At 34.7% G+C, this 26,846-nt stretch overlaps 2 protein-coding genes across 38 annotated transcripts in view; both read right to left on the reverse strand.

Moving 5' to 3' along the window:
• LOC122295749 (disease resistance protein RUN1-like) overlaps positions 1-26,846 on the reverse strand; it is a 101,272-nt gene that overhangs the window by 41,947 nt on the left and 32,479 nt on the right. For 18 of the 37 annotated variants that reach the window (XM_043104922.1, XM_043104910.1, XM_043104894.1 and 15 more), the window contains 2 exons: positions 13,240-13,367; positions 12,563-12,652 (listed from right to left, as the gene is read on the reverse strand). The gene's annotated coding sequence lies outside the window, so the exon portion shown is untranslated. The other 19 variants (XM_043104918.1, XM_043104921.1, XM_043104920.1 and 16 more) reach the window with 13 other exon arrangements.
• LOC122295763 lies at positions 8,169-16,337 on the reverse strand. Its single transcript, XM_043104998.1, has 2 exons — positions 15,822-16,337; positions 8,169-8,764 (listed from the first exon to the last, which is right to left on the reverse strand). Exons 1-2 carry the CDS (start codon positions 16,280-16,282, stop codon positions 8,758-8,760), a joined length of 468 nt encoding a protein of 155 aa, XP_042960932.1. The 5' UTR covers positions 16,283-16,337; the 3' UTR covers positions 8,169-8,757.

Raw genomic sequence — 26,846 nt, forward strand, 5'->3', positions numbered from 1 at the left:
CGAAGAATACAGGATGCCGATTTGCGGAAGTGGTGGGTTCAAACCCTCAGATGCTCCCTCACGTTCCAATCCCGCATAGAGATCCGAAGTTTCAAGATGGAGAGATGTTCTTTGTTTATTCCAAAGCAGAGGTGCAATTGTCGTCGAAACTATTCCAGCTCTCAGTGGTTTTAAAATTTCTACGTAGAAGGCCTTCGCTTGATCAGATTAGGGGATTTATCCAAAGTCGTTGGAGGCTGAAAACAATACCGGTTATTGGACAATTGCGAAATCCACGTAATATTTTGGTGAGGATGGTTCAGGAAGAGGATTTTATTTCGGTAATGGCTAGAGGGAACTCTGAAATCCTTGGTGTGCCATTCCGAGTTTTTCATTGGACTCCAGATTTTATTGAAGAGGATGATTCGCCTTGGGTCTAGGTGTGGATGACATTGCCTGGACTTCCTCCAAATTATTTTCAAGAATCAATTTTACGGAGTATTGGAGATGGTTTTGGGAAATTCTTGAAGAGTGACAATGCTACGGCTTGTGTCACACGGCCTGAGATGGCTCGAATCTGTGTTGAACTGGATATTTCTTGTCCTTTGAGGCATTCGTTCTGGTTGGGTCCTCCTCATGGCAGGTCTAGTCATTTTCAAGAGGTTTATTATGAGGTGGTACCTAGCTATTGTGTTTCATGTCGTAGACAGGGGCGCCAAGAATCTAAGTGTAAGAGTGGCCATGATTTGAAGCAGAAAAAAGTTGTTTCGGTGGATGGGGGAAATAAAAAATCTAGGAAATTGGCCTAGAAGGAGGTTACAAATACAATAAGGAAGGATGATATGTTGGTAGCGCAGGCTGAAAGAGGAGAGGCATCAAGGTCTCATCGTTCGGTAATTTTGGAGAAGATTCATGCACGACAAAAAAATGGAGTAGGGGGTGTTGAGTCTCTTTTATTTATTTCACAATCAGGTGTGGTTCATGATCATTGTGAGGATGAGTTTTGTGAGAAAGAGCCAGGTGGGTCGGTGCAGGAAATTCCAGGGGTAAATACCTCTATTCCGTGAACTTCAAATAATAAGTTGGAACTGCGTAGACAAGATTTGGAACAAGATGGCTTGCTGGAGATTGTTTTGTTGGTGCATAATCATGATGCTAGTATGGGCAAATGGAGTGATATGGTTGATGATGACTCGTTCGGTTCAGAAATGGAACAGAGTATGGCTGCTTCTGGTTCTAGTAGTATGTTGCGGATGGTGGATGAGGCTTTAGAGTTTGAGCTTGGTGGATTGGCCGGAGAAGATGTTTTTGTAGATACTAATATGAGGGAGGTGGTTGCTCCTTCCCGGGCAGTTTCTGATGGGGAACAAGAAGGTGAGTTAAATGAGTTGGCTGCTAAAATTTTTGATTCTGACCTAGATATGAGTGTTCCATTGAAGAAGGTGAAGGGGGTGAGAAAAGAGAAATCTATTGTTGTGCTGGAGCGTCGTACTCGCTCCAAAAAATTAATTTGATTTTTATGTATATTCTCATATGGAATATTAGGGGTATTATTTTGTCAAAATTTAGGCTTCGGCTTATCTTGAATAAAAGTCATCCGTTGGTGGTGGCTATTTTAGAACCTTTTCTTATTGCTAATAAATGTAGCCGGTGGGCGAGATGGATGCGGTTACCGTCCTTTGTTAATAACTCAGATGTTGGGGGGGGGGGAATTTGGTTGTTTTGGACGGATGAAGTAAAGTTCGAGCTATCTTCTATTTCTGATCAAGCCATTTCAGGGTGGTTCTCTTTTGGTTCGAGACGTGTATTTGCTTCGTTTGTGTATGCCAGTTGCTTCCATGAAAGAAGGATTGAACTATCAGATTATCTTAGGATGCAAAATCCTCAAGGGTTGCCGTGGTTGGTTGGGGGGGATTTTAATATTATTCGTAATGATAGCGAAAAAGTAGGGGGTGTGTTTCAGGCTTCTCAGGCTAAGACTGATTTTAATCAATGTATTCATGATTGTGCACTGCTTGATCTCCCTTTCGAAGGGAATCGTTTGTCTTGGTGTAATGGACGTCTTGGTGGGAGGTGAATTTGGGCTAGACTGGATCGAATTTTGGTGAATTTTCATTTTCTTAATGGTTTTGAGGGGGCGAGTTCTAGCTATCTTCCACGTACGTCATCCGATCACTCGCCTATGTTGATTCATTTTTGTAGTAATAGAGAGCATATTGTGAAGCCTTTTCGGTTTCTTCGGATGTGGGGTTCTCATGATGGCTTTCTTCCATTGGTGCGGAGGTGTTGGGAGGGTAGTGTGGAGGGAAGTGCTATGGTGCGGATTAGTAAAAAACTTAAATGTCTAAAAGGTGAGTTGCTGAGATGGAATAAAGAAGTTTGTAGCCGTGTTGAGGTGGAAATTTAGAAGCTAGGAGATCGTGTTCTTTTGTTGGAGGAGGAGGTGGTAAGGACGTATTCTGTCTAGACTAAAAATGAGTTGCTTGATGTTAAACATTCACACCTGCAGTGGATTCATTGAGAGGAAATTTTGGCTTGTCAAAAGTCAAGGATTAAATGGCTAATAGAAGGAGATTCTAATTCTACTTTTTTCCATGCTGCGTTGAGAGTGAAGAATTGAAAAATAAAGTAGAGAAAATGGTTCTGGAGGATGGTAGAGTGCTTGATTCGGTTGAGCATATTCATACGGAGGCAGTGAGTTTTTTTCAGAGGGTTTTCACGTGCTCTAGCGTAAATACAGATTTTCTCTAGATGGACCTGCTTCTTCCGGTCGTAATTGCAGATGAGAATGCAAATTTATGTAGATCGCCGTCTGTTGAAGAAGTGCAGGCTGCCCTTCAGTCTATTCCTATAGATAGCAGTCCTGGCCCAGATGGCTTTTCAGCTTCTTTTTTTAATTTGGCTTGGGATATTGTGAAAGAGGATCTTGTAAAGATGGCAAATGATTTTTTTTGCAGGGCAACCTTTCTCTACTTTCTTCGGGGCGACAAATTTGGCTTTGATTCCTAAGGTGGAAGAACCTGTGGGGTTTGGACAGTTTAGGCCAATTAGCCTTTGTTCGGTGGTGTATAAAATTATGACAAAGATTATGGTTGGTCAATTGGCCCCTGTGCTTGAAAGAATTATCTCAAAGGAATAGGCAGCGTTTATTCTAGGTTGTAGCATCTTTGATAATATGGCTTTGGCTCAGGAGTTGGTGCAAGGAATAAATCGGAAGGTTCGAGGTGGTAATGTGATGTTGAAGATTGATATGGCAAAGGCGTATGATCGTGTGAATTGGAAATTCCTTATGGAAGTTTTACGTCGGTTGGGTTTTTCCGAGGCTTGGAGGAATCTAGTTTATAATGCTATCTCTTCCCCTTTTTATTCAGTAATGTTGAATGGTTGTTCTAAAGGTTTTTTTTTTTTTTTTTTTTTTTTTTTTTTTTTTTTTTTTTTTTTTTTTTTTTCAGGCATTACGTGGAATTCGGCAAGGTGATCCTTTATCACCTTATTTATTTATCTTGTCTCAGGAAATTCTCTCGTGCATGTTGCACCAGCAATTCAGATTGGGTCATATCAAAGGCTATCACCCGGGTGGTGGTACTCTCATATCGCATTTCTTATATGCGGATGATATTTCAATTTTTGCCAATGGTGGCAAGGGTTCTATTAGGAGGCTCATGTCAACTTTGCATCGTTATGAGGAGATGTCTGGTCAGTTGATTAATCCAAGTAAATCTACTATTTATTTCTCCTCCTCTATTGGTGTGGAACGGAAGAGTGATCTCAAATTGATATCTGGGTTTGAAGAGGGAGTTTGGCCGTGTAGGTACCTAGGAATTCCTTTGTATGTGGGTCAGTTAAAAATCAATTTATTTAATGGGTTTTTGGCTAGGATACATAAAAAACTGGCGGGGTGGAAGAGTAAGATATTATCTTTTGGGGGGAAGATCATTCTTCTAAGACGTGTTGAATAGCATGCTGATTCATATGCTGTCGGTGTTGAAAATGCCTAAAGCTGTGTTTGTAATGATTAAAAGAATTTTTTCAGACTTCCTTTGGGGATCCTCGATGGAGGCTAGAAAGCACAAGTAAGAAACCGTGATTTGTAAGCCTGTGGAGGAGGGGGGTCTTGGTGTTAAAGACTTGATGGAGGTGCAGGATTCTCTCTTTATGAAGATTGGTTGGAAGTTGCTTAAGGAAGGTTCTATTTGGGCAGATTTCTTCAGGAAAAAATATCTTGGGCGAGAACATGTTTATAAAGCTATTCAGTTGCAAAAGGGGTCACGGTTTTGGAAGGGTATTTTTGAGTTAATGCCGAGAGTACTCCAGAACTCTAAATGGATGGTTGGAAATGAGAATTTAAATTTTTGGATGGATAATTGGGTTGGGTGTGGTCCTTTGCAAGATTTTTGTTCGGTGAAAGGTGATAGCGCCCTTTCAGTTGCTAAAGTGATTGATGATAGGGGTATGAAAAATGAGATTATTTGTGAATTGGTTCCGCCTAAGGTGCTGCAGCAGTTTAATGAAGCTGGCGTGAGGCTGAAGACTAATAAATCAGATGTGTTGATTTGGAAGCATTCGTTGGAGGGTAATTTCACAATAAAATCTGCCTGGGAGATTTCTAGGCAAAGGGGACAACCTTGTGACTGGAAAAAGTGGTTATGGCAAGCTAATATCCCCAAGAAAATATCTTTTTTTTTTTTTTTTTTTTTTTTTTTTTTTTTTTTTTTTTTTCTGTTGGAGGGCGAAAAGAGGGGTTGTGCCGACAGATGATATCGTTCAGCGTTTAGATATCCCGCTTGCGTCTAAATGTCATTGCTATGTATTGCCGAGTGTGGAGTCATTGCAACACTTATTGTGTGAGGGGCCGAGTGCTCAAATGGTTTGGAGGTATTTTGCAAATATCTGCCAAATTCGATTACCACATATCAAAAATTGGAAGGGTATGATGATATGTTGGTGGCAGAGAGCAACAAATAGAACACAAGCAGGATGGATACGGGGTGCACTTTCAATTTTGATTTCTTGGTCTTTATGGAAGGCTAGATGTTCAATGAGAATGGAAGGAGTTACTTTCAAAATAGAAGATACGATTCGGCATGTAAAATGTCTTCTTAAAGATGCTTCTTGTTCTTTGCAAAAATTTCAGCAAATGAGGAAGGGAGATAGCGTGGTGATGAAGAGCTTGAATTTACCGATACTTCCAACGCATAAGAAAAAAGTTAATTATGTTAAATGGGAGGTGCCGCATGCGGGAATGGTAAAATTAAATGTTGATGGTGGTGCTAGTACAAATTCGTGAGAGGCAGGGGGTGGTGGTGTGATCTGGGATTCAAATGGTAGATGTATTGCTAGGTTTGCGCATTGTTACGGGATTGCTTCTAATACGGTTGCCAAATGTCGTGCTTTATTAGATGGGCTCCAACTTTGTAAACATTTACGAGTTCAGAATGTTCTAGTAGAATTAGATTCCTCAGTGGTTATGAATTGGCTCACCTCCGGAATTTGTCAACTTTGGTTTCTTTGGGATTTTTGGAAGGAGATTAAGGAGATTGCCATGGAGATTAATGCAAGGTTTAGGCACATTTTTCGGGAAGCAAATATGGTAGCTGATTTTTTGGCAAAGGAATGAACACAGGGTGTAAATTCGGATTTTGTTGGCTTGGGAGTTGAGAACACACGGTTGAGAGGTTTGATCCATATGGATCGGTTGGGATGGCTTTTATTAGAGAAAAGTAATTTTTTGTTCTTTTTTGAGATTATTTATGATATTCCTCCGCCACAATTGAGGGTTATTTAATAAACTTGGGACGGGGCTACTATGTGGGTGGCTACCGGCTCTTAAAAAAAAAAAAAACTTAGATTATAACAGACGATTTTTTGTTGTCGTGCAAAGTTTAGTAATTCTTCATAATGAAATTAAGCGAAAAAATGAGAGAGAGAGAGAGAGAGAGAGAGAGAGAGAGAGAGAGAGAGAGAGAGAGAGAGAGAGAGAGAGAGAGAGAGAGAGATATTTCAATTCAAGTTCCACTACATCTAATTTTCTAGGTAACATGTAACATCTCAACAATCAGACACCCAAAAAGCATTGACAGTAACCAACCATAAACTTTGGGGAAAAAAAATGAAGTCTTGAAAAATATGGGGTTAGTATTTTTGATACCTTGTATGATTTTCTCTAGTTTCAAGAAAGGTCTTGCATAAGAAAAGACAAAAAAGTTGTATTTCTTCGTTTTTTTTTTCCTCTATTGGTTTATTTTTATTTTGTTTCTTACTTCACCCTCTTGTGGGTTGCTGAGAAAAACTGATATGGAAGGAAATAAAATTGAGGTAATTTGAAATATGATTTCTTTCTAATACAATTAATGGAAATTATCTTTTGGGAGGGTTAGAGGATTGTGGGTTCATATCTTAGTCTCTGCTGTGTTCCAACCTTTCCCATCATCCAAATTGACTATTGGGGGGCGAAACTAAAGGTAATATAGTAATGTCATGAGTTCAATCGTATTTTTCTCTAGTTTGGAACTATTTTCTATTAAAATTTGTTCTTCATTTTTATTTAGTTTTTTTATATCCCTGTATCTTGTTTCCGTGTTTGTTAAAAAAATTTCTTGTATTTATTTGCATTTTGCTCTTTCAAATTTTATTTACTGTGATCTTTTCTTTTTCTTTTTCTTTTTTTTTTGTTTGGTTTATGAGGTCTAGGCTAGCCTTATTAGTCTTTATGTAGGGCTTTAATTTTCTTGAGTTAGCCAGATATGGGTATATAATATTAAGGCATATTTCAAGAAACAGAGGAAATGAAGAAAAAAATTGACCATTTCCTCGGAAGTCTGGTATAGCATACTCCTTCATATTTTTTGGTGGATTTGGTTAAATATACTAACATGTAATTCATGGCTTTGGCCATCTTGTAAATACACTTCCATTTGCACTTTTTTGTTTGTCAATGAGCCAATGTTCTTATTGATTTTGCCATTTGCAGACAGAGGAGGAACTGTCGACTGATTTTGAGCCACCAAGAATGAAGGAGCCAAGGAAAAACCTAGTGAGTGGTGGAAGTGGTGAGCAGCACCACTTCAAGACTACAAGCTTATTGGTAACCTTTTGTGAACTATGCCCATCAGACTCTCCCAGACTGCATGTTGTGTCTACATATTTAAACCTTCACAGTAAAACATAGCCAAATACTAATACAAAATGTGGTAAAAAGACAAAGACCATTGCATTTGACACTACTTTGCAATTAACCACTGGTTACATTAAAATGAACAATTTAACCAAAGGCTACTTCCTAGTTATACAAAACAGAACAATATCCTGGTTACGTCATAATGAGCAATAAGTTGTTACAATTCACCAATTGTCTTGTCCACCATGAATGTTCTTGATCCTGAGAAATCAAGCCACAACTTGCTATACAGTGAAAACCAACAACTCAAAAGCAAAATTTTCTCTTTTCGTCGCCACAATTGTCTGCCAAAAATCCGTATTTATAATTCATGAAAGTATGAATCGGTAGTACATAATGATCTTAACCACGGAAATTATCAGAGTTTGGAAAGGCACACAAGCCATAAGTTTTTTTTTTTTTTTTTTTTAAGAAGAGGACGGTACCCCAATTTTATTAATTGTCCTCACTTATGGCGGATGAATACCGTGGTAACAAGCAGGACACATGAGATTTACAAATATTCAAGAAAAACCATCCCAAGCATCAAAATCCAATAAAATAAAAACAACCTATACATTAAACTAAATAAATAAATCAATAAAACCAATTTAAACACGCCTATTTATTTATAAACCAAAACCAAGCAAACCACAACTTTACATGTAAACAACCTACGCCATAAGTGATCCAAACTTTACGATCACAAAACTCCAAAAAAACCAATATCTTGATCCTGAAAAACTGCAACCCCTACAGCACCAAAAGGAATCTTTTTGGTCTATCCAGACTACCAAAAAACAAGTAAAGTAGGAAACAAAAAAGCTACATTATAGTTATTAAAATCAACAACTTTACTTTTCCCCGGCTGGCAATCCAAAGCCAAAATTAAAAGAAATGCTCGTCATAAAGGAAATTTCATACTCCACTAGATCTCAGAGAAGTGAACTGAAAGAAAAATCCCCACAAACAACTAGTCAGATGCAATCATGTCCTTCAATCTCTTCATCTGAAAGCCACGATAAATCTACATTTGTGTCATATGCACGGGACTAGTATACAAACTAAAATAAATTCTAATCTAGTACAAAAAATTAAGTTCTAAATTAAGTTCTATAATCACAATAAAAAACTAAAATAAATTTTAAATATGCAATTTAATCTAAATAATGAAAAAACTATTAACGGATAATTATATATTTAACAAAATTATGAATCGGGATCTCAACTGATTAAAATTATTCTAGATCATGAAAATATGATTGAATTTATATTAAGAATTTTATCCCTCTCAATTGATATGAAGCAAGAATAATAAATCATTGAACGCATCAATAATTGAAAAAAAAAATAAATCTCATAAATAATATTACTAATCTTTAATGAGGTTTCATCCTTAACCTTTGTTGAAAATTTAGCTAGGCATATTCATGAAAATAAATTCTAAAATATGAACGTAAATAAATATCAAATTCATATTTAAAATGAAACTAAAAAAAATTAAAATTACACTGCTCTCAAAACGTAAAAATAGCTATAAGTCTGTTACCGTTGAAGTTTGTTATGGTTACAATTCTTTCCCTTCTTTGATTCCTTCCGCAACTTTGATTCATTTCCAAACTTCAATTCCTTCATCAAGATACAATTCAAATTTAAGTAAGAAAAATAAATATTTCAAAACAAAGAAAAATATAAGAATTAACACTATAAAATTGCAACTAACATAGATGTTTTCTTGCTCCAAATTATCATTTCCTCCACCATACTTTCTACTACTCAACCAAATGAAGTTAGAGGTGAGGAGGCTTGAGTTAAGAGGATTAGAAATTACAGTAAACAATGAGGGGTTCAAATATGAAAACTGCTGCCGCAGATAGGATGTTTTTGTTTTCTGTTTTGCTTCATTCTGAGCTCGAATATTTCATCCACTGGACTAGAATATATTGTATAGATGAGGGTCCTTGGAGTAAGAAGAGATTACATGTGAGAAGGAGAGGGAAAACAAAATGAGACTGTTACTGCTGCTGTCTCTTACAACTTTCTGCTGTTGTTGTGTGTGTTGCTGTTCCCCTTAGTTTCAGCTACTTAAGAGCTGGTTTTGGTCTGAGATTTTAAGGTCATTTGGTTGTCCTAATGTCACATATTGAGGCTGAGTTGAAGAGATGAAATAAAAGCAAACTAAGGTGCTGAAACTTAATAGGAATCAAGGGTTGAAGTTGCTGAATTTTTTCTGCACTGGAAGGACAGCCAAGAGCTTGTGTATTTTCTTGTTTTCAAACCTTCCCTCTTTCTAATACATTCCTAATTACACAAGCAAGGATTTAGAAGTGATCAAATGGAGATAAACAAGCTAGAGAGTCTACCAAACAGAAACTAGTAGGAAGGAATCAATTGCATAAATTTAGAGGAGAAAACGCATTGCAGAAAGAGTTTGCTGCTATGCTACAGTTTTGGACAGAATTAAAAGAGGGATCTTACCTGCTGCTTTGGTGGCTTCTATGGTGGTTGTGCTACCTCTTGAGGTGGTCTAGAATGAGGCCAGTTCAATAGCTACAAGAGGCTTGAGTTGAGTAGTTGAGGAAGAGGTGAAGAGGTGAAATAGGTTGTTAGTTCACTGCTGCACATTTTACTGGTTTGCTGTAATCTATGGTTGTTCACGTTGGTTTAAGCTTGAGAAGGTGGCTCACAAACAAACACTGATTTCTAATGGTTTCAAGTATAAAATGGAGGGTTTAAACCAATTAAAAAGGGATTCAGGTAAAGGAAATGATAGAGCTAAATCTATAGTTAGAAACTATAATAAAAACCGAACTGCCTTAGACCAAAAACTGAGCAGAATTTTATTCTACCTCATCAAGTAGTAGGTTGAACTAATTTCTCTTGTTTCTACGTTCAAAAATATTTTCTCAAACTCATAAGCCCCTTGACAAAGCATTCTCGTGATTTCATAAGTTCAAACTCATAGGCCCCTTGGTACAAACCGTGTTTAAACACTCAAAACACAACATCATCTAACCAAATGAATATAATAGTCCATAAAAGAGTGACGTAGAGAGTTAAACAGTTACTAAAAGAGTGACGTAGAGAGTTAAACAGTTACCAAATATCGTGGCCAAGAGTTTAGCATTCGGTGTGGTCGAACATATTCAATATGTGGCAGAGAGAGACCAATTAATGGCCATAAGTTGCCGACTTGAGGTTTGAACAAAACAGAGGAGGAATGGAAAAGCAAGTGGCATGAACAAAGGGCTATGTAGGTTGTCTTGGGGCTGAACTACCATAAAGGAAGAACAAGAAAAAAAAATTGCAGACTTTGTTCAACCAGATTGAGTATTGCTTTTTAATTATAAACAGTAAATTGAAGAATGACAAAGTTTTCCTCCAAACTGGCTTATAATTAGAACTATTGGTATAATTGGACGATGTGATAGTGCTTCTTTGCATTGAAAATGATGTCAGTGAACGCATTGAAAGTGATTACACAACAGATGCGGATATGATATATATGTATGTATGTATGTATGCATGCATGACAAAAATGCTATGTTTATAAAGAAACATATACAGAGGGCCTACCAATTCATGAACTAATATACATGCACATGTGAGCAAACATATTTTAGAAAGGAGATCAGTGTACCATGTAGATGAACGGCCAAGATGGCCTTCTGCATGGTCAAAATGCTAAGAGCTTCTCTTCCTTCCTATATATGGTAGTACGCCACCAGAGGAAGCAGATTCGGGTGTCTCAACCTCCCTAGCTTGCTCATATGCTCTTGAAACTCCTCTTTCCCCAAATTATTCATTTGTTTGAACCGCTTCACAACCATCACCTGTCCATTGTGCAAAGCATCCTTGTAAGAAGACACAAAGACCCAAATGATTGACTGCTCAATATCTCAGCTGAGGCTTTAAGCAATTCCTGCTTATCAAACCTCTCCCTATCTTCCCTGACAAAGGCCAGCTTCACATTCTCAACCTTCTTGGTATTTCCACTGTAGTTTGTTGAGTCTTGCCTTGATTCGTTTGATTCCTTTATGCCTGATTTCTTTTGCAAGTTTAATGGCTGTACTAGAGCCTTTGTCAATAAAGAAGGTTGCCTCTTGTGGTTGATGAAGACCACCACACCTATTCCGATTGTTGCCATCGTTGCAAGTATGACAATCACTAGGACACTTGGAATTGAGCCTTCGTCACAATTACCCATAGGCATTCCACATAGCTCTAAATTTCCTGCCATTGATAGGACAAACCATCACTGCCTGAATGTTTTCACACATATTTACCCTTGTATATATGCATATGCGGGCTTTAGGCATTGTTTCATGTGGGTTTTCAATTCTCTGGAGGATTAAGTTGGCTAATCAATGTCCAATATCAATGTGGAAAGTGCTAGATGCTAGTGATGCCTTGATATGATCATATATGTTCAGACATTATATTCAACTCAAAAGTTTTGAGTACATAGATATAGATCTAACAATTAATCTTATACCATAACAATATGGAATCCAATAGATCACTTACAGGCTTAATCTATATTTTAGTTCAAAACATAAGACTGCATATTTGTAACTATTACTTTGTCACTTAAGAGTTTGTTAGAAGCAGCCATTTTCTGATAACTCTGCGAAGATTAAATACAACTGAAGAAACACGTTTCTGTAAGTACATATACATGTGCATGCACATGATACATTATATATATATATATATATATACAGATGATCTCATTAAAAGTTGACTCACCAGAGAAGGAGCTTGAATCCATCCCAATTCATTGCTTGATACGTTAAAAGCACTCAATGACTTCTGTTGAAAATCTGGTATCTGACCATCAAAATGGTTATCCTCAAGCCTTAACTCCAAAAGCTTTGGCAAGGTTAAAATTATTCTTCATAAAGCTTATAGTTCTCGAATTCGACAGTAACGCGAGCAAGTCCACATCAATGAAACCATTTAGTCTCATATTCTCGAGTCGTAAACCCTTAACTTTTCCTTTCCCACAATGAACACCAACCCAATTTACGTTATGCTCAGAACATGGTGTTGTTGAGCCATTCCAGTTGATTAATGCGTCATTGGGTTGAAGGGCGGCCTTGAACTTTAGGAGGGTTTCTGATTCTGATGCCTCAGAAGACGAGACCACAAATATGAAAACGAAAGCTTAAATACAAATCACCAATTACTAACTAATTACACATATCTTGTTATAATTATAACATATTTAGCAAGCATTAATAACTAACCGATTCATCCATTGTATACATTTTCTAACAGAACAAAATATGTAGGATTTTCTAGAGGAAAAGTGATTAATAAAACTCTACCAATTTAACAATCTAGGCTCTTACATGTTTATGTTTATGGTATTGATAATAAATTCAATCTTTTGGAATGAAACAGTATTGGGTTACTTACTTTGCATATCCTACATCAACATGACAGGGAGGGGGTGCTGCAGGAACAGTGGCATGTCTGCAGTTGCATCCATTAGATGTAGCAATGCATCCTCATCTAAAGAAGTGTAAAGAACTTATTGTCATTATAATTGAAGAAATGTTCTACAAAAGAAAAATAGTTCATACCTTTTTTTAAAAAACTTTTAGTTAGATTTTGCACCTATCGAAATAAAATCCTAGCTTCGCCACTACCTCTGCCACATACGATTAGCCACCAAGTAAGGTGTGATTAGATACAAGAGCTCCAGCAAGATAACCACAAAATGGCAGGCCAATTTGGTGATACTAATATAGAAGTCTTTCATTATGCATTAGTACATAATCTTATGATTAGTAACCAGTAAGCAGGGATTATTATTTCCTCAAGAGTTCATTCTAATGTTGAGACGAGTACAAATGTATGATAATAATCCCATCCGGAGCTTTAGGACCTTTGATTTATGTCATTTCTCAAACCAAAAACTTTCAGCAATTACCCTGTATTTTGACAAATGCAGCTCAAGAAGATCAACAATTACAGTATGATGAAAAAGAAAATCAACAACAATTTAGATTCCCTTAACTTGCACAGACATTAATTAATTTCATCTCAATGCATGCGTTGGCCAGAAATGTTAAGAAAATGAGCTCCACGCACATTACCTTTCTTCCCTCCACACACAAATTTGGTCATTAACTTCAGCCTTTTAATGGTGACCTTCTACTGCCTAGTATAACAACTCATCCAGCATCCTTTCCAATATGGGAAGACGTGATAGTCTCATAGAAAGCTGAAAAGGCGAAAAGGGATAAGAAATCAGGTCCAATACAAATCCTATTTGGTTAACCCAAAAAGAATCCAAGAAAATTATAACTCTTTTTATGTAATGTTGTACAATTCTAACCTTGTTCAACTTACCTTTCTTATGGTCATTAGTTCTGTAAAACATAGTTTTCAAGGCACTTAAATTTCCCTTTAAATATCTGGTCTTGGTCTAAAAACATAGTCTTGGAGGCCTTTGAACATGTTTCAATATTCCTGGTGTATATATATATGTACTGAAATTCCAGTAAAGTGGTCGAGGAGATTGCTGCAAATTCCACAAGCATCCTATGAATGCAAGTTTTGAGCTATTGCAAAACAATTCAAGATAGGTTCATTCTATGTTAACTTAAACTAAAAAATACATTTGAAAGAGTACTAATTTCCCATAAAAATGTTCTCTAAGATACATGGAATGTCAATGGATGCTTATTCACAAGTCACCATGAGATAATGCAATTGAAGTTCTAAACATGCTAATAGTGAAAAGATTTATTCCACGAACTTTTCTCATATCTGGTTTTGATTGCTAAATATGCATGCAATACTTTAAAACATGCCCTGAGCACTCATGCCTCATGACGTCAAGTAATATGACATAATGATGCTTCTTTAAAGGAAAATCAGCCTATCTTCATCGTTGGAAGTACATTAGGAATACCAATTAGCCTTCTTCAAACATTTATTTTTTTCATCCCTTTACTGTTTTAGATCATCGACACCATAATAGATCAACCAAAGATCACTTTAGAAGTGATTAAGGGCTCTTGCCAAAGAGGACTTTTATCAAACCCGGGAGAAAACCAAGAGTGGTAATTTTTAACAAAATTATCAATCAGGCTCTCAACTGATTAATACTATTCTAGATCATGAGAAAAATATGATTGAATTTATATCAAGAATTTTATCACTTTCAATTGATATGAAGCAATAACAATAAATTGTTGAACGCATCAATAATTGGAGAAAAAATCAATCTTATAAATAATATTACTAATCTTTAATGAGGTTCATCCTTAACCTCAGTTGAAAATTTAGCTAGGCGTATCCATGAAAATAAATTCTAGAAAATGAACGTAAATAAATATCAAAGCAATATTTAAAATGAAACTAAAGAAAAATAAAAATTCCACTGCTATCAAAATGTAAAAGCTACAAGTCTATTACCGTTAAAGTCTATTATGGTTATAGTTCTTTCCCAACTTTGATTCCTTCAGCAACTTTGATTCCTTTCTGAACTTCAATTGCTTCATTAAGATAAAGTTCAAATTTAAGTAAGAAAACTAAATATTTCAAGACGAAAAAAAAAAAAAAAAAATTAACACTACATAATTGTGATAATGCTTTATTTAATTTAGCAAACTTCTGTCCAATTTGGCTATCATCACATACCCAAGTGGAAGTTCTAAATCCAAATCTTCATTAATTAAATCATCATTAGCATCGTTGAATTTCCATAATGCTAGAGCTAGTTGAAGATCCCCGCCTCTTCTGTTGTGGGTTCCAAGTCATGCTCACCATCATCTCGCGCATATCTCTTTGAAAGTTGAATAGGATCAATGAAATTGTCATTCCCGTATATTAGATGGACTCCAGCACTTTTGAAGATTGCTTTCTCTAAATCACCTTCAAATGTAAATCTCATATTATTGTTCCCCTCCCTGTAACTTCTTGACAGAATCTCATGATCAATAGAATTTACAACTATGTATTGTAGCCATACACGATCATGTGGGTCCATTGAAGTCTGTAGCCGCATCTCATGATCAGTTCTAATCTGCTGGCCGTTTATTCTTATTCTGATGCCCAAAACACAAAACACAATGCCACGATCTGATGCCCAAAACACATGGACGCATTATGATCAATTTCTATTTCAATTGTTTTTATTTTTAACAAAATTATGAATAAAGCTATCAGCTGATTAAGATTATTCTAAATCATGATAAAAACATGATTGAACTATGTCAAGAATTTTATCCCTCTCAATTGAAAGCATTGATAATTGGTAAAAATCAATCTCATAAATAATATTACTAATTTTCAAGGAGGTTTCATTCTCAACCTTAGTTGAAAATTTAGCTAGGCTTGTTCATGAAATTAAATTCTAAAATATGAATGTAAATAAACATCAACGCAGTATTTAAAACGAAACTAAAGAAGAATAAAAATTTCTCAAAATGTAAATATAGGCGCTGCAAGTCTGTTACCGTTGCGGTTCTTTCCACCAACTTTGATTCCTTCCGCAACTTCGATTCCTTTCTGAACTTCAATTCCTTCATTAATATAAACTTAAATTTAAGGAAGAAAAATAAATATTTCAAGACTAATAAAAATATAAGAATTAACATGACTACATAATTGTGATAATGCTTTATTTAATTTAGTAAAATTCTACACAAATTCGGCCATTATCACATACCCAAGTCGAAGTTCTAAATCCAAATGTTCAATAATTAAATCATCATTAGCATCCTCAAATTCCACAATTCTCGTGGTTGAAGATTGCCGCTTCTGTTGTGGGTTCCAATCGGGTTCCAAGTCATGCTCACCATCATCTCGGTATCTCTTTGAAAGTTGAATAAAATCAATGTTCTCGTATATTAGATGGACTCCAGCACTTTTGAAGATTGCGTTCTTTGAATCACTTTCAAATGTAAACCTCATATTATTATTCCCCTTCCTGTAACTTCTTGACAGCATATCATGAATAGAATTTCCAGCGATGTATTTTAGACATACACAATCATGTGCGTCCAGTGAATAACTTTCAATCCGCTGGCCATTTATTCTGATAGTAAAACTATAATAATGAGTCCATGTTGGAAGAGGGCCCAAAACGTAACACAAAACTAATGCCACGATCTGATGCCCAAAACACATGGACTCATTATGATGATCAATTTCTATATCAATATAGTTAGTATATGAAGTGGTCTCCTTGCAATACTTGAACCACTCTGGAATCCTACTTCCTGGATATATAATTCTACTTGAATCTTTCTCCCGAAAGCGTTCCTATTAAACCAACTATATATATGTTAGATAACAAATACAAGCTATCAAATACGAAACATAAAGAAATTAGAGATCAAATAGATGAGAGATGTATACCTGTACCATTAATGGATCTGGCGCATGATTCCCTACATTCACGTGCATTTTATTACACTCCGATAAGTTAATACATGTTAGTCGTTTTAAGTCGGGTGTACCAAATGAAGATTCTGTCGATACCTGAGGAAAGCGTTCCAATAACACACATCCACTGGCTTCAACCCATTTTATATTTGGTGGAAGGTGTAGAATTTCTTCAAGTTGCTTGCAGTAGCTCAAATCAAGTTTAGACAATCCAACAAATCTTTCGATGCATGGAGGAAGGCTAACAATACCACTACCAGATAGATTTAAAATCCTCAAACTGGATGAGAAATTATATGTGCGAGATAAATTATTTGATTCTGGTAAGAAATTCTTTAGGCTGGAACATCCACTAGCATCTACCTCTTCTATATTTGGTGGAAGGCATAGAATTTCTTCAAGTTGCTTGCAGTAGCTCAAATAAAGTTTAGACAATCCAACAAATCCTTCGATGCATGGAGCAAGGCTAACAATACCACTACCATATAGATTTAAAGTCCTCAAACTGGATGAGAAATTAAATGTCCTAAATAAATTATTTGATTCTGGAGGCAACAATTCCATACTTGATGAAATTTTCATTTTCTTGTGTACATGGCACGAATTGTCCATTATGCCCATCTCCTTTTCAAAATTTACAAAATTTGGACAATGAGTGATGGAAACATCCTGTAGATGTTCCAACTGAAAAATATTTACTGGAAAATGCACAAGGTTGATGCACTTATTTATATATAACGTCTCAAGCCCAGTGAGGTATGTAATGGATGAAGGTAGCTCCTGTATTACGCAGCTATTTAACTTGACACATTTCAAATATTCCATTTCACACTCAATTTCTGGAAAGTTTTCAAGACTAGTACAACCGTCAAGTTTAAGTAATTCTAGAGATCTCAACTTAAAGCTTCTTGGCAAATTCTTTAGGCTGTAACAATAGCTAAAATCCAATTCAACAAGCTTATCCAAAAATCCAACAGAATCATGAACCTCAACTAAATTTTTACATCCATTTAAAAACAACTTCTCTAGATTTGAGCAACTTGAAAGATCCGATATATTTGTCAAGTATGCACAGCAACTGAGATCTATACGTGTTAAGTTCTGTTTGAAAAGAAGAAAGAAAAGGAAATGTATTAACAATTAAAGGACATTTGCAGCATACCTTAAAACTAAGACAGATCGACATGATATTGAAAATAAAAATACTTACCTTAGATTGCAATCTCGTGCCTAAATCTCTAATATTTCCTCTGATACTAAAATCAATGAGTTTCTCTCCATGAAAAGAAGATGGCAAAAACTTCAGAGGGCATTTGAACCAATTAAGAACTCTTAACTCATTAGAGAGATAATTCAATCCGCCACAAAAACTGTCAGTGTCACTTCTAACTATTAATATTCTGAGCTTTTCCATTTTTGCAAACATGTCCTCAGAACCCAAACGTATCCCGCGGTCCTTCCAAGGCAGATCTATCAATATGCCTTCAATTTGCTCTGTTCCCTAATGTGAGAATGCACAAGTATTCAATCAAAAATCAAAGATAAATTCCCTATAATTCAACACTACTTGCGCAAGTGTTCATGAACTATATATAAGTTGAACAAGCTAAGATTATATATATTTTTCTTACAATACGTGTGTACATTACTATTTCATTTATTAAGAAGGAAATAGCAAACATAAGCCTCACCTTTCTTCATATGGTGTTTCTATTTTAGATTTCAAAAGGAATAGCCTTATTATTTTTATCATTCAGATTTCTAGAAATGAGTGTGTACGTTCAAATGTCCAAGTCATATATACTTCTTCCTTTTAATACGTATTACTCAGTTTAAAATACTAAAATGGGTCAGATAATCATAGCATTTTGCCTTTTTAGAAAAATGGAGAAAAGGGGAATTGGCTTTGATGTTTTTATTTGTACTTCTTTATTAAAATTATTTTATTTACAACATTGAGAAAATATTTCATGCAGAGGGTACGTATGTTTCTATCTAATAATTTATATGTATTTCTGGATCCATTTCTTTTAATTTAGTAATAGCTTCAATTGAAAAAAAAAACAGAACTCGGAAGTAGAATTATATTTCTAGGTAAAATCTTACCTTATTTTTTTTAAGTACTTCAAAAACATCTTCATAACAGTATAATCTACTCCGCTTGCCAGGTTCTTCGGGTGATTCTTGTCGGACAATTTCTTTACCCATATCTTCTATTAAGTCATGCATCATCAGTCGGTCATATTCATCAATAGTTATGAGAGATTTATCTATGAGATTTATAATACCGGCGTAGGCATGGAAACCACAACAGTCCAATATTTTAGTGACATATTTTCTGCCTTTTTGTTTGAAGAAACATGCAATGTCAAGAAAAATCTTTTTACTATAATGATCTAATCCATCGAAACTTATTTTGAGTATATCATAGATCTTTTTATGTTGAATTCTATCGTACTTTTCCAATTCGCTTTCCCAAAAACATCTATCTCTTCTGCGTAGATTTGAGCCTACCACAATCAAAGCTAGCGGAAGGCCACCAGCATATTGCATTGCAAGTTTTGTGAGTTCCACAAAATCATTATCCGGTTGGTCACGCTTGAAGGCATGCCAGGAAAAGAGCTTAAGAGCGTCTTGAGAATCCAATGTATTCATAGAATATATTTTCCAATTACCAAAATCAAGCTGCACTAGTAGATGCGCATCTCTTGTTGTTATGATGATTCGACTTCCCAATCCAAACCAATCGGATCTCCCACTTAGATATTTTAATTGGTCCAAATCATCAACGTCATCAAGAATCAAAAGGATCTTTTTACAGCAAAGTTTCTCCTGTATCAGAATGATTCCTTGATCCACATCATTGACCTCAACCTTTGGATCAACTCTTAGGATATTAGAAAGAATTTTCTCTTGCAACTTCACTTGACCGCCCTTATCTAGTTTTGAATTTTCTCTAACATTGGCAAGAAAGCAACTCCCTTCAAACTTTTTTTTTTTTTTTTGATAACAAGTCTAATATTCATTCAAATCAAAGAGTCCTTACAAAAAGAACATTTATCAAGCCAAATGGCTTGGCTTACAAAAGAAGGACATGAATCCCACCACATAACAATTTCTTCAACTTCCCTAGCATATCTTGCCAATTGATGGGCATCACCATTACCCAAGCGATGAACATGCTCAAGTCTTGTTTCTTCAAACCCATACATTAGCCTTCGAATATCTTGTAAGATAAAATCAAATTCAGTTAAATACTCATACCCTTCATTCAAAGAGTTGACTAGGATCAAAGAATCAGATTCTACAATAATTTTTGGTACCCCCCATTGAGCACATAGTTGGAGGCCTCTCAACAAAGCAATGGCTTTAATAAATTCAGATGAATAAACCTCCCTTTCCATCTTACTAACAGCTACTACAACATCCCCATTATGATCTCTCAAAATAACCCCAACCCCAGCAGAACAAGATTCACTAAATGTAGCACCATCTACATTTAATTTCAAATAATCCATTGGAGGGGGATGCCAATACACAACATGATTAATCCTTTTATCAAACCCAGAAAACACCTGCACTCTAGCATACTCTTGCTGTAAAGACAAAGCACTATTAACAGCAGTATTAATATTCAGAGATGCATTCTCATAAATGAACTTATTAGCAATGCGGTTATACACTTCTTTTGCAGTAGTTGTCTTACCAATTCCTCCAATATCGAAAATTCCTATCATGCGTGTCTCATTAATGATCTCAATACCTAAATACGTATTAATTATATCTTCTGCACGAGACTCCAACCCAACCGGATGATCCGCAACATGCAACCGTGTACGATTTGGTAGTTTGCTTGAGACTTGTTCAACAATCTTCTGGATACATTCAGATTCGTCCCTACCAATGCAAAAAGATTAAAAGAAAAATCATGAATTTGACTTGCTCTTATTTAAAGACATGGGGACATGATTTAGGCACATGAATTTTATTCGTAATTAATGTCGACATTATTGGTAGGGTACGAAGAAGTTACAACATTCATATGATCCTTGATTGTCGACCTGAATCCCAATCCTTCTTTGGGTTGACCATAAGTCAAGTACGTACTAATTAATGTAGCTTAATTTGTATTGGTGGTAGGGATTGGACTATATATATATATACACACTATATATATAAAGTGCGAATGTTGGATGAATAGGTTTTCGTCTAACATTTTTTTTTTCAGTTTTACCCCTAATTTTATGAGGAAATTACACAGCTCGTGTTCCTCCCCTTTGACGCCTTAGCTTCGCACCATCCAACGCTGCCAAGACCCCAACATCAAGCTCATTCCTGTACGCCACCACCACCTCATTCCATGAAATTTCTGCATCGGAAACCACCACCAAAAGGTGACGCCGTGAGCTCCACCACGACATGAACCAACCCCTGTTCTTCCTTGTCAAAAATAGAGCACTCCTCACACACACAGCCACTAGAAGAAGCAAGTTGGCGGCGGCAAAGGGACTTACAAAAAATGCAGAGAAGCCGTGGAAGAGAGGCGACGGAGCTGAGGGTGGCATGCGGTTGAGCTACAGAGAGAGAACCATGAGAGAGAGACCGAAAGCTTAAGAGGTAAATGAGAGAGAGATGAGAGAGTGGTAAAATGGATAGAGATTAGCGTGAGGGAGAACTGCTCATCGAGGATATGGATGAATATGGCAATAGCTGGAAACGACGGAAAATGGTTGAGCATTAACCAGGACAACATCTGAAGGTGGAAGCTCACGGTGGCTCCGCAACTTCGTGCCCTCGTTGGTTGGGCACGGTGGAGCATTTGCTCTGTTTTTAGGAAGCAAAACAGAGGCTTCAAGCTGTTTGTTGCCATGTAGGGAAGAGTTGTGCGGTGTTGCTGGGCTGCTGTGGCTATCGGTGGAGGTTGGCTAGCTGGGCACGGCTGGTTGCTCGACGGTAGTTTTCGTGGTGGGGTCAGTGGCTTTGCTCTCTTAGTCTGGGACCGAAAGAGAGGAGAATAAATGCTCGGTTTGTTCAAAAAAAGAAACCAAAACATAGGAATAAAAAGCAAGCTAGCCAGATGAAAATGTAGGAGCTTCGACAGTCCAAATATGCAGAGGAAAAACACGAAAATGAGAGGAATAAGAACCAGGTGGTGAGCGGCAGGAGAAGAAGAAAAGAAGAGAAAACAAAAGAAATGCAAATAAGTAGAAACAGGGAGAAGCAGCAGCAGCAGCAATACACGAAAAACAGAGGAAGAAAAAATGAAAAGGAATAAAAAATGAAATTGGAGGAGCAGTAGTCGGCGCCTGCAGGAGGAAGAAGAAAGAAAGAAAGTGATAAGGCCATGAACCAAAACGGCGCCGTTTAAGAGAATAAAGGGCCTGGGCTTAAGGTACACGGGCTGGGCCCGAAAGCTGAAAGAGCTTATCCCAAAATCAAAAGAAAAATCCACCAAAACAAATTCCACCCGAAAATAGAAGCCTAACAAGATAAACAAGTACAATAAAAATAAATAAAAATTAAATAAAAATAATACAACTCAATATTAATAAAATAAAATAATTAAATCTAATAATAAAATAATTTAAAATAAAAAACAATTTAAATGAAAAATAATAATTAATATTAGGAAAGAACATTAAAATAAATTTCACAACTTATAAATTATAAAATAATTTAACAAAAAATACGTTAAAATTAAAATAACAGAACCACTAATTATATTAAATAAAATAATCTTTCAATTAAAATACACGAAAATATAACCAAACCAAAATAATTTTATTTTTGAATGTATGTTATTATGATTATTTTGGCATGTATATTATTTTATTATTAAGTTATTTTCTCACAATTAGGCAGTTTGCTCCGCTACTAGTATATATATATATATATATATATATATATATGAAGAATCTAATAACGTAGAAAAACATAATCAATATGAACACAAATTTTTATGAACTGAGGGCTTCTGCATTTTGGTGCTTAAAGTTGGCTGTAGTTTTGGTGTAATATATCTCAAATTTCTTTGTTTTTCAAATTAAGAATATATGGAAATAAAAGTTGCTGTTGATATAATTAAATTAATAAATTGATATAATTTATACTATAAATAAGATTGATGTTATGATAAAAATAATTATGTTATATTATATTAATTTATAAATTTATTTTATATATATTTCTCATTAAAATATAAATATTTTTTTAATGTTATAATCCATAACTGGATATATTCTAGGTTGTCGCCATATCGAGCATGACATCATAAATCAAAATAATACATTTGAAACTTCACTAGTATAATATTTCTTTTCGTGATTGGTCTGGTCTTTACTATCGCTGAAACCCTTTACAAAAAAAGGTCTAAAAGATATCACTTTGTCTAAACAGAAACTCAACCTCATATTTCATATAAAGATAAGGCTCAACCTTCATAGACAAATGTTTGAATGACAATTGTTTTTTAATTTATAATAAGAAAACAGAAAAAAACAATCTTTTTTTTTTTAATTAACAATAAGAAAACAGAAAAAAGAAATATTGTTTGAAAGCAAATCTAAATTATTGTTTGAAAGCAAATATCATCTTAAGAAATAATTTCACTCCTACAAACTTGAAGGTACTAGATGTCCTCATCATCAAAGTTTCATATACTATTATTGAGAGTTTTTTTATTTTTTATTTTAGCCCAAATCTGAATTTCCTAATTACAAGCCCAATAAATAATGTAATTTTCTCCCCAATCCCGATCTGGATTGCCATTTGCAATCATCTCATCATGGCTAAAACTTACATTTATACTACTCACCTAGTCACTCACTTTATGTTCCAGTTTGCTTAGAGCCACAAAGCTTCCCTCCCACATCAATATTCCTCTAAATATTCACGTACGTCCACTTGAGATTTATGTCCAAATATGGATCCACAAACAAATTAAGCACCATTCACATCAAGTTTAACCACTATATATTAATCTATTCAAAATTTGGAATTTCATTTTTTTTTTTACTTGCATTGAGAAAAATGTGCAACATCGGATTGCTTCCTCTGAATAACTTTTAATTGTAAACCTCGTAATGTTCCACGAATATTGTACTTGATATCACCTTTATTATGTACATAATATTTTGGGGGTAGCGGCAAGAAATAAAGGAAAAATAATTTTTTTATTTTTTATTTTAAAATTTGTTAAACTTATTGACGTGATGCATTTTAAGTAGTTATTTCTTTAATTTGCAACATGTATGATTAGAGAAAAAATGTAAGAGGAAGAACAATATTTCTCTTAAATTTAGGACATGTTTGGATAATGAAATAATATGAGAATTATATCAATAATAGTGAAATGGTTCAACACTTTAAGAAAAACCACATATATGTCCTACTTTGTTTACGATAATTATAATTTTTATCACCTTTCTATTTACGATATGTTTAGGAGATCATGATCATATCTACTTCATTTCATTTGGGAGTATAAGAGGAATGAAATAGAAATGAATAAGATAATTTTCATACATTTTGATAATTTTTTAATCAATACTAAATTTATAAAAGGTTGTAAAATCAACAGAAAAAACATTTATAATTGTTTAGACCCAAAAGCATAATGAAATAAAATGCTCAAAATGAATCAAAGTCCCGTAGGATCAACCCTCTATTGGTTTTGGTACAAGTTCCTTGAAGGCAATTTGTAGATATTGGCTCGAGTTGAACCTTCCCTAATATGTGATCTTGGAATCTTGAGTCTAGAACAATATCTTGGAAACCATGTTCCTGCACTATAACATTATGCGTAATATCCATTCGACACGATGTCTCCAAAAATAGAATTTCCATGCAAGAAGGGCGTGCCACTTGTCTGGACTAATTAGCTTTTACCATCCTCAAGTGAAAATGGCCAAGACCAAGCTGTGTGTTTTTGAGCAAATTGTGGTAGATATGACGAGCAATATTCCTAAGAAATAAGAAAAAATAAAGAGTGCATTTTAAATTTAAGAGAAATAAAAATCCAAACCCTTTAAAGTTATGATCCAAGAAATATATACCAAAGTTCACAATCTAATTTCTGTATTATATTTAGTTATTGCAATATTGTAATTCCTAATAGGGAAACAGAAGTTGAGGAAGCTGAAATGAAAGAGCATGACAGTAGCAAAGAAGGCTAGAAGGTAAAGTAGACTTGACGATCACGAAGAGGGCTGTACGATAATAATGCATGACAGCTTTACAAAAATCTTATACCTTGGCTACAAACTTCTTCGATAACTTTCCTTTTATTCATGGTGGTGGGCCTCTTCTCGGGGCCAACCATTCATTCGTAATAAATAACTATAAAATTAAATTTATAAATTAATAGAATTTATATGAAATGTTAAATTTATTTTTATATTATATCATATTAATTTGCAGTTGTTTGCATTCCAGCTGCTCCTCAACAGTCGGTAGTAGGACGAGGACTTTGGTTTTGTTTGGAACTTCGGTTGTACGTCGCTTGGAAGGGGTGTAGGCCCACCAATGTTCATAATTTTGTTTGGAAATTTCGAAATAGTCCCTTAATTTATATATAAATATAAATATATATATATATATATATATTTATATATAATGTCTTTCTTTTGACGTCTTGAAAACATTTTGTGTTTGTGCACATCTAATTGGTAAATGAATATATCAAGTATATATCAATTTTAATAACTTATTGGTAAATAAATGAGACCGGAGAAGCTTTTTGGCAACTTCCTTTCTTCTTTTTATTTATTTGTTATTCATTTTCTATTTGTTATTCGGTAGCCAAGATTTAATTCAAGTTTTAAAGTCTAATGCAAATTTAGAATTAAGTAATTTTTAAAACTTTTTTTATAAACTAAATATTTCCATGTAAAGAATACCATAAACTAAAATATTATGCAATGAAGCTTAACGAAGTTGAATCAACCAACCAAGTAGTTGTGATCAAATATTTAGATCAAAGAGTTTAAGCATATTTGTCAATAAATAAATAGAGAAATTATTTAGTCACAAAGTAAAAGTAAATTTACAAATTAAAATAAATCTAACATAACATATAAAACTATATCAGTTTGTGAATTTATTTTTATGAATTTCTTTATAACTGTAGCACTTCTCAAATAAATATAACTCTAGTAGTACTATATTATAAAGTTGCATACGCGATGGAAAAATAAAAAATAAAAATCCAAACCCTTCAAAGTTTTAATCCATGAAATATTTACCTCAATTGACAATATAATTTCTAAATTAGATTTAGTTATTATATTAGGGGTTGTTTAGATTCAGAAATCATTTCATCTCATCTCTATTTTAACAATATTTTATTCAAATTTCATCTAAAACTATCTTATCTCATCTTATCTCACTATCCAAACAGTATAATTCTTAATAGAGAGACGTAAAGATAACATAAGAATTAAGAAAGCTGACATGAAAGTAAGAGCTCAAATAGGTTATGGAATGGTGTTGGCAAATGACAATGGCTAGAAGGGGCCAGAAGGTGAAGCAGACTTGACGATTATGATAGGACTGCACAATAATATCGCACGACAGCTTTACAAAAGAATAATAATACATTTTCACATACCTTCGCTGTCACGATGTTGGCCACAAGCTTATACGTTGGTCACAAGCTTCTTCAATAATTTTCCTTTTATTCAGTGTGCCTCTTCTCGCTGTCATTCATTCATTAGTAATAAGTAACTAGAAAATTAAATTTATAAATTAATATAATTTGTATGGTATATTAAATTTATTTTATAATAAAAATAATTTTATAATTTAATATATTTTATTACATCATATTAATCTATAAATTTATTTATTTTTACATGTTAGAATCCGAGAATTAAACTCAAAGCTAAGCCAAAGTGGCTAAAGAAATTTGTGTTGATAAGAGGGGGTATGGTTTGCATTCAGCTTATCCTCAACGGTCGTAGTAAGAGGACAAAAGGACTTTTGTTTTTGGTTTTTTTTTTTTTTTAAGATATAAGGACTTTTGGTTTGGTTTGATGCTATGTCGCTTTGAGTTTGAAGGTGTGTAGGCCCCTCAATGTTCACAACTTTTATTGTCAAATCTTTAAGTAGTCCTTTAAGAACAATCAGGAAAGATTATGGCTAGTTTTTACAAGAAACTGAAGAATATTATTTGGGAGATGCATATATAAGGTTTTATCTGAAGCCCAGTAGGAAAGGTTAATGTATTCTATAGATTCTATTGTACAATCAAATTCAGAAACCCTTTGAAGGCTTAAGCAACTTTCAAGATAAAGCGATTTCATTGTTT

This window comes from Carya illinoinensis, chromosome 15 (assembly GCF_018687715.1).
Source record: "Carya illinoinensis cultivar Pawnee chromosome 15, C.illinoinensisPawnee_v1, whole genome shotgun sequence".
NCBI lineage: Eukaryota > Viridiplantae > Streptophyta > Magnoliopsida > Fagales > Juglandaceae > Carya > Carya illinoinensis.